The 9,805-nt window shown below is 28.9% G+C and overlaps 1 protein-coding gene across 2 annotated transcripts; it reads right to left on the reverse strand.

The window, feature by feature from the left end:
• Positions 1-6,693: 6,693 nt before the first annotated feature.
• On the reverse strand, positions 6,694-9,566 carry LOC111885961 (uncharacterized). 2 transcript variants are annotated; one of them, XM_052771680.1, is made up of 2 exons: positions 9,406-9,566; positions 6,694-7,147 (listed from the first exon to the last, which is right to left on the reverse strand). In XM_052771680.1, the coding sequence occupies exon 2, from the start codon at positions 7,126-7,128 to the stop codon at positions 6,952-6,954; it is 177 nt and encodes a 58-aa protein (XP_052627640.1). In that variant the 5' UTR covers positions 7,129-7,147; positions 9,406-9,566; the 3' UTR covers positions 6,694-6,951. The 2 variants fall into 2 exon arrangements, with proteins under 2 accessions (XP_052627640.1, XP_023737968.3); XM_023882200.3 differs by having other exon boundaries at positions 6,694-7,143; positions 9,406-9,565.
• Between the last annotated feature and the right edge of the window lie 239 nt (positions 9,567-9,805).

The following is a 9,805-nucleotide window of genomic DNA, read 5'->3' on the forward strand; positions in this document are numbered from 1 at the left end:
GGAGAGAGAGAGAGAGAGAGAGAGAGAGAGAGAGAGAGAGAGAGAGAGAGAGAGAGAGATGTGGTTGATTTTTTTCTATAATTATTTAAATATTAAAATAAAAGAAAAAATAAAAATGACAAAATTGACATTTTATGTGTAAACAACGAAAAAAATCATTATTTTGGGTTTTTCATTCAAGTTGAAAATACTATTCCTTTTTTTTTTTTTTGGAAAACCAAATAATCAAATTTTACAGTTTAGTGTTAATAAATTAAAACTATGGTATGGTATAGACTTATGCCGTACGTATTTAGAGAATTTAACAAAACAATTACATTAACTGCTATTAAATGGATATTTAATTTACTACATTTGGGCTGAGTTTTGACTTTCCATAAATGATGAAAGTGATAAGAGATATGACATTGTCAATTGTCATAAATTCATAATCTTCATTGGCATTTAATTTTTATTAATGAGACGTATAAATATTATGTTTTTTTATTAACATCATACTCATCTATTCATAAAATATGGTATGTATATGTCTCAAAGACTTGAACTCATGGTCTCAACGACTTGAACTCATAGTCTCTCAATAAAAAATGTCACTCTTTATCACTAAGTCAAAAGCTTTTTGATTTATAAATATTCGTTAACTTTTATATATAATAATAAACTTTTACTAATGAAGTATAAATATTATGGACACTTCAATCTAATGTATGTGCATTTTAAAACTCTAAGTCTTTGCTTATATATAAATAAATAGCCAATTTTTATTTACTATATAATACTAACAATTTTTTTTTAATTATACAAATAATAAGAAAATAGAAAAAATGTCGTAACACCTAATTTTATAGTAAGAAAATAGCAACCAAAGTTTTAAAACTATGTTATAGGTTTTTTCGGGCAAAAAACTACTCTTTTAATTTGAAAATTTTACTTTTTGAGGACTATATATAGATTCATTTAAAAAGTACTTTTTATGCTTTATTGAGATTTTTTTTTTCTTTTTACTAAATAAAATACTTATATTGCCGGACCAAGTAAAATATAAGAAATACATTGCATTTTGAAAAATAATATAATAATAAAATGGGTTGAGGCAGGTTTGTTGCTCGTTTTAAACTTTCTTTTTATGTTTTATAAAAAAAATAAAACTGACAAAAATAAATAATAAATTAAATAATAAAATAATGAGTAAATTACGTGTATGTGTTATATCATCTTTACGGGTCCAACCCAATGATAAATATTCATTAAAAAAACAAATCACTAAATACCAAAATCTAAGGATGGGATGAAAACTATTACAAAATAAACAACAAATCCCGACTTCTAATAAAATTTAAATTTGGACCAAGCTTATCATTTTGAAAATAAAATATCGACCAAACTTATAAATTATTATTATTATTATTATTATTATTATTATATGTAATGTATTCCTCTTAATAATTATTTGCCTACAACTCGAATCTATTGAATCTATTGCATTTTTGCAGACATATTAATAGATGGCCATTATATATATATATATATATATATATATATATATATATATATATATATATATATATATATATATATAGGAGTAGGATCAGTTGAGAACACTAAAAAGATTGAGAACACGAGAACAAATCTACGCCACTTAAATATTCAAATCTAAGGCTATTATCAAACGGGTAATTTATGTTGATTCAAAAACTATCGGTAGTAAAGTGTAACTTTTAAAATGGCATAAGGGTATAACAGTAATTGAAACTTTAGGTCAATCCTATAATTTCTCATTCTCATTCTTATTTCCATTAAGATTGTCGTTTCCCTACTCATTCCCCTATCAAACGATTTTTGTAGCCCTAATCGGACCTGCAAGCTGCTGTGAAGATAAAGACTATTGATGGAGTCGCTTTTTTTTCTCTACTCATCCAGAAAGCACCCCATGTCTCCTTCGTCTTCAATCTTCAACAATCCATTTACCTCTCACCAATCTGCAACATCGCCGCCTCCTTCTGCTGCCCTAGCCCCGACAACGCAAGCTTCGCCGAAGATGGTGCAGCGACGTCGACTTCCCCGACCATTGAGGCGTCTCAGAAGAGACGAGGAGACGGGAGTGGATTCGAAGCATGAAACACAATTTGAGGTAATTTGGTTAAAGGAAATCGAGATACAGAGGGAATAAATCGAACACACATGGGTGTATATCTATTCTCCTGTTCTAAATCTACAATCGATGATTTTTTTGAGGTTAATTGTCTTCATCGTGTGTATATTAATTCTCATGAATCGATTTTTGTTAATTTTAATCCAAGATCATATTTTTTTCATCAATTTTCTCGTTCCTATTCTTATAGTCCATTTGATTATTAATTTGATTCATCTCGAACATGAAAATTTATGATGATCTGTGAGTGAAATCTATCTTTGAAGAATCAATTTGGTGTTTGATTGAATGCTAATCTCGAAGTCTGGTGATGAACGGACGAACCAATCGGATGTGAAGACTGAATCGCTTTGCTGGGATTATCAAATTCTTGGTTGTTTATAGTGATTCTGATTTTGATCAGAATTAATTTGATGACTGGTTCGCAATCGCTAAATGGGTTTTACATTTGGGGCTTAAGACACCGATTAATTCGCAAACTATGATAAAGCTGAGTCAGAATGGTTGAGATTGTTATACATAGTCAAAACCATAAAAGTCAAAATCGACTTATGTAAACGAAGAACAGGCTTGTTGATTTGGTTGTGGAGGGCGTATTTGACATCGGGTTCATTGGCTTTGTATCTGGGACGATTGGGTTGTTTGATGAAATGCGTGAGAGAGGTATTCATTTGTGAATAGCAGGGTATTCATTTGTTAATAACAATGTATTCATTTGTAAATAGCAGTGTAATCATGTGTGAGTGAGAGTATTTATTTATGATTAGATGTATTCTTTTATTCATTTGTGAATACCATGGTATTCATTTGTTAATAACAATGTATTCATTTATAAATAGCAGTGTAATCATGTGTGAATAAGTGTATTTATTTATTATTAAAGGTATTCTTTTATGAAGAAATGCTAATTTTTACACCCCTTTTATTTTCGGTTGATAAAAAGAAAGGTGGATTACTTGTAAATTGATATGTATTCATTTGTGATTGTAGTAGTATTAGTTTTTTTGAAAAAAAAAACGTTTATGAATACAAATGTATTGATTTGGGGTTGGATTTCTATTAATTTTTTTGAAAAAAAAAACATGAAATAGGAGAAAAAAAATTATTTTTTAAGAAAAAAAATTAAAATTTTATAGTTTAATTTTTTTTTTGATAAAAATATTTTTTATATTTCATTAATAAGAAAAATAAAAAATCAAATATTTCCTTCTTTTTGGTAACTGATCCTAAATTTAAGGGAATTTGATTGATTTTATTTTATTTTAATTTAATTAAAATATACAATTACTAATATGACCTTATATATTGATTGGTCCAGAACTATTCTCGCGTTTTCAATGTTTTAGGTGTTCTTATTTGATCTCCCTATATATATATATATATATATATATATATATATATATATATATATATATATATATATATATATATATATATATATATATATATATATATATATATATATATATATATATATATCTTTACTATCTTATAAAAGAAATCCTACTATTTCTAAAAATAGATTGAATATAATAATATTATTTTTTTAAGACGTTCAAATCATTAAGCTAATAGTACAAGTAGTCATCAATAAAATAATATTAAATTTTAACCTGTGTTTTGAATCATTATATTTCTCAACAAATTCTATCTCATTCCCTGAATTTCGGATAATTCAAAATTTGAAACCATCAAAAAATACATGTTGATTCAAATATCCCTCCTGCAGATGGCTCTTTCTTAATAGGTTTTTATTTTAATCCTTATTTGTAATTGATTTCATCATTTTTAACTTTTTGTATTTTTATCTTATAAATATATTGAGTGAAGGCTTTATTATATCAGGTTTGTTCCTAAAAAGGTTTTTACTATGTTTCTCTAATGTGTTGGCTTTGCAGATTCAAAGAACTCAACCAAGAGGGCCAGTTAGAGCATTATATTATCATTAGTTTGTATATTTTTGCATCTTACTTTTGCAATAAAGAACGGTTAAACACAAGATTTGACATGATTAAGGTAGTTTGTATATTTTTCATCTTGTTTAGTCTAAAAATGAAACTTTTTTCATCATTGGTCCTTATAATATCAAGTTTCATCACATGGACTTCCTGATTACGGTGATTATTGTCCTTATTATAAGGTTCTATATAGATTTTGTTCAATATTTTAAGGTTTCGAGAACCTAAATCAATATGAATCCTTGAATTATATATCATCGTTGAAAATGTTTTAATTTGTAACCAAACTTGGTTTAAAATCACAATGAACAAGTTGACACCTGAGTATTTTGGCCTTCTCAAAGGCCTATTTATCGACTTCTGAATCATAACACCTGATATTCTAAAGGTTTATTTTTATAAACTATTATTTATATATTTTAGCATTTTACTTAGTAGGACATTAAATTAATAAAGGAATTAAGGAAAACGAAAAAAAAGGACGATACACAGTACAAGTGGTTTGGGTATGTATAAATGGAAGTAATAACCATTTAGGGGGTGTTTGGCAAAAAAGTTTATTGCTTATTAGTTTATTAGCTTATAAGTTAATAAGTAAGTGTAAGGTAACTTATGAAAAAATGACGTATTAGAGGTTCCCCACCGGAATAAGTTATTTTAATCCAAACACTTTTTTAACTTATAGTGATGTGGAACCTAATAAGTTGTTTTAAAAAAAGCTTAGCCAAACACCCCTTAATATGGTATGATAATGCTCTTGAAAAATAGATGTCATTTAATATTCATTTCTCGAAGTGAACGCAAAATGGTTTTAACCCTAAAGAGATTAAATTATTCGCCGCCCGCCGCTTTGTGCGAGTAGACGGCTAGTATATATATATATATATATATATATATATATATATATATATATATATATATATATATATATATATATATATTACAGCCTCACCTAAGCTTAGGTATTAAACCTCATAAAAATACGTTGTTTTACTATATAAAGATTGCAATTAAGAGATTCACGATTAACAGCTGGAGATGTAGATTCAGGATTGACGCAATAGTTTTGATAAGAAAGCAAGAATATTGATTATCTTCGACCTTCGTGACCGTGGAAAACAGTAATGTTCGTTGGGATGAATTAATAAATGATAATGGAAGAAAGAAAACATGGATAGTAAAACGATAATGGAGGAAAAAAATGTTATCGTGAATGATATATTACTATACATAAACCAAAAAATCACGTTAACCGGTATTCGGTTAACTGATTTTTTTTGGTTTGGATATCCGCTTAACCAATTAACCATTACTAATTATTAAAAATATATTAAGATTACTTAACCTCATAAAAAATTTCCTTAAAAAGAATGAATGACAATGGATAATCCATAAAATTTGTTTAGTTATATTGTTGCTTCTATTAATAATAAAATTAGGATGAATTATCAAATATCTATGGAATATAAAAAATAATATTAACTAGTAAAAAAAACATATTTTTTAATTAATAGATAAAAGATAGTCAAATATTTAGAAATTTATGTCAGGAGGAAATGTAAATGACAACTTCAATCTATATAAACATATGTATATTTATAACAAATGTTTACGATGAGAATTAGTGGTTTAAAATGTAAAATGTAAATAATATGAGATTATTAATTGTAACTAAAAGTTTCTAAAAAATAATTTGATATTAACTTAAATGAGTAAACATAAACAATATTTTAAAAAATAGAAAATAAAATTTAAGTTTTTCGGTTAACCCCGTAGCATAAAACATGAACCGTAAATGAATCGAAAAACCGAAGATTTACCGATTCGGTTAACCAAACCGGAAAATTCAAAAATACCAGTTTGGTTAACCTGAAAATCGGTACGGTTTTTAGATTTTTAGATTCGATTTTTCGGTTTTCGGATATTTTGAACACGCCGAATCATAATAATAATAACAAAGGATTATTTCATCTCACACATTTACAAACTAAACATAAAAAAGTTGCATATGCCAATCTTACTTATGACATTTAAATCCTCATATTCCACTTTTTACAAATTCCAATTCATACAACAAATTTCATTAATTTCAAAAATATTATACTAACAAAACATTAACCCATGAATTAACTTTTGAAGAATTTCTAAATTCTTGGTTTCGTTTTTACTTCTTAAAAAAATCATACCATCAACCTTCACTACATTACAATATAAAACATAGGACGTGTTTGACAATAAGCTTTTATAAGTTTGAGTTTTTATCTTTTAAAAAAATACAAAAAAAAAAAAACCTTCTTATAGATCTTAAAGCTTCAACATAGAAAAAAAAAATCTCTAATCCAAAAGCTATTTCGATTAGCATTTAAAGAAAACTTTCTCTATAATAAGTAATAACAAAATAAATAGGTTGCCCATGAATAAATTGTATCTAACTCGGATGCCCTTTTATGTAATTATATAATTTATATAATTTTCAAAATCGTACAACTATTTTTGCCACACTTATACATAAATAAAAACATTACGATTTCAACTACAAAAACTATTTTTACCAATCATATCATAACTGAGCCAAAAAAACAATTTTAAACAAACAAATTCCCATTTAACAAAGTAAATAAATAAACAAAAACATCATCACCACCAACACAAATTAATATTCTAAAACATGAAACCACTAAACACTGCCAATTTGTTGCAGGGTGTTATAACTAATCACAAAACATGCAATCTGGGTGGTAGTTTAGTTGTCATAAGAGTGAAAATCGTAGGGCCCACGGAAAAGATGAAATACAAAATGTGTGGTGAATTTATTAAAAAAAAAAAAAAACTCCAGCTTCCTCATTTTGATGCTTCTTCATTCTTATGAGATTCAAACTTATCAATAGCTACTTGAAGTTCATCAGATCCCCCAACAGCTCTCATGGTGTAGAAATAAACTCCAAATACAAAACCTGTTAATCCTCCAGCAACCACCAGATTCTTGGTTTTTGGTGCAAGGCTACCAAATCCACCCATCTTCAACAATAAACACTTTCTTCAACAAACAGAATGAAAATTCAGTAATGGAAATACTCAAATAATTTATATTCATATTCTAAGTGGACTATTTTTTAAAGCTATTTAAACACATACAATTCCTATTCTTAATCTATGAATTATGAATGATATAAGATGGTAAGAGAATTAGTTGAGACTAATTGGTTAATGCATAAGAAGTGAACCTCTAGCAATCTGAACCAATCAGAAGTCAACCTGTGTCCAAGATGTGAAGAGTTTTGAAGCTAGATTGAAACCGAGATGAAGATATTCAGAAGTCAGAGTTTGTACAAGCATTTATTGTTTTTTGTCTTTTTCATGATGTAATAGTTCTTAAGACAAAATCATATGAATCTTTTAAGTGTCAGATAGTCAAAACACTTAGTTGTAACCGGTCCTTAAAATGTGTTATTGGTTTGTACCATGTCTCTCCTTTGTTATATAAGGAGTAGATATTTCATGAGTTATGTACCAAAAATAGTAAGCAATCAAAATCTATTCTTTTCACATCAATATCTCCTGCAAGTCAAACTTCTTTCATTTACATTCTACTTATCTTAAATTGTCTTATTATACTCCATCTTACTTCATTTATTACTTGAATACTTTGTTGATTATTAATCTTCAAGTCTTGACTGGTTTACCAAACTTAACTGGATTAACTTATCAGAAGCAGACATTGATCTTAAAGATTAACTCAAGGTTTGAGTTTTCAGACATTGTCCGCGACTCCGTATATTGATTCTTGTTCTCACAATGGAGAATTACACAGAGTTTATATAGAGCAACCTCTTGGGTTTGTTGCTTAGGGAAAGTCTAACGTGGAATATCACTCGAGGCGTTTTCTCTATGAACTTAACTAGACATCACAGGCGTGGTTTTGTTGTTTTAGCTCGATCCTTTAGAGATTCAATATGGCTTAGAGTCTTGGAAGACTAATTATTGTATCTTCTATCGTTGCTTCTGTATCTATTATATCTATTTGGTTGTATATGTGGATGACATCATGATGACAAAAGATCTATGAAAGCTCAAGTCACAAGAGGTTGCATTATCCCAACAGGTCGTCTTCATCTCCCATCAAAAGTATGCCATTGGCATCTTGAAAGAAACTGGTATAACTGATAGCAAACCTATAGATAGTCTGATGTCAAGCTTCTTCCAGATAAAGTGAGCCCTTATCTGACACCGAGCATTAAAGCAAATACCGAAATGACTAACTAGGGAACTCAAGTACTACCTCACTGTAACATGTTACATGTCTGGATATAACAATCCCGATGAACGTTCTTAGCCAATTCCTAGGTACACCATGTGACAGTCACTAGCCACTAGATGTCCAAGTTTTGAGATACATCAAGAAAACTTCGGGAAAAGGCCTATTATATGCGAGCAATGGAGCACTCAAGTAACAGGATATACAAATGCTAATAGCAAGAGTTGTCCGTTTGAGAGATGCTCAACCACAAGGTATTGTTGCTACTTTATCAACTGCCTAAGCTGAATATTGAGCCATGACAAAATCATTATATGAGCTTATATGGATGAAACATTTCCTTGAGGAGTTGAAACTTATAAAGGTTCAACAGATGCAACTAATACGGAATAATCAAGCACCTCTCGATATTCCATCTAATCTCGTCTTTCATGAAAGAAATAAACACATTGAGATTACTGCCATTTCATTTGAGAGAAATTTTTTTAAAGGGAGATTTGGTCATTTCCCAAGAGAATTGGCAAATCCACAAAGGACGAAAAAGTCATGTTGGTGCACCGTGGAACTAGAGAACATATCGAATTTAGCAAAGAGTGAAAAGGTCAAGTTAGTCTTTTGTCAAGAGAATTGGCAAATAGTCGATGTACTTTAGTAGCCTATTTTTATACTTTATGATAAATCAATAAATCAAGCAAAGCATTCAACTGAACTTAGTCTTTTGTCATCACTCGTTGATAATTTGAAATTTGAACATTGAGTATTAGTACTTCGTGAACACTAAATCATTACAATACTGTTGCAACATATTTGCATCTGACATTGATTCGAATAATATCATATTAGGTATTTTTACTCTTAAACGACTTCCACTAAACTTGTTGGGTTTAATTAATGACCGAAGATATTTCCAAACAACAAATTGAAATATAACACGCTAAAGCACAGATTGAATGAGTTTCGGACCACAAGCAATCTCAATTTCCTGTCAGTGTTCTAACTAGTTGTAGAGCTATCAGGAAAAAAAAAAGGTATAAGCTTACAGAGTTGAGAAGTTTCCGAGATCCAGAAGTCAAGACGAAGAAGCGGCCGGAAGGAGACGAGACGAGTATGGTGGTGCCCAGAGGATTGAGGAAGAAGGCGTTCAGTTTCGATTTTAGAAGAACGAGAGCAATGCGGCGTTGAGGGGAAGAGGCATAAGTTTAAAAATAACCCTGAAGTTATAAGTAATTATACTTGGAGTCATTTATAATTATAGTTTGGATAAATTATAAGACAAATTGCAAAAATGGTCCATGTTGGTACTGCTTTAGTTCAAAAAGTTTTGGACTAACACTACCGGTCTAAAACTTTCATTTTGTTGCGGTTTTGGTGGAATTTTTTTTGAAAATATTTAAAATGATGGATTTTCCCTTTACAATTTCATTTCCATTTTCCTTTTAT

The sequence above is a fragment of the Lactuca sativa genome, chromosome 1 (genome assembly GCF_002870075.4).
Source record: "Lactuca sativa cultivar Salinas chromosome 1, Lsat_Salinas_v11, whole genome shotgun sequence".
NCBI lineage: Eukaryota > Viridiplantae > Streptophyta > Magnoliopsida > Asterales > Asteraceae > Lactuca > Lactuca sativa.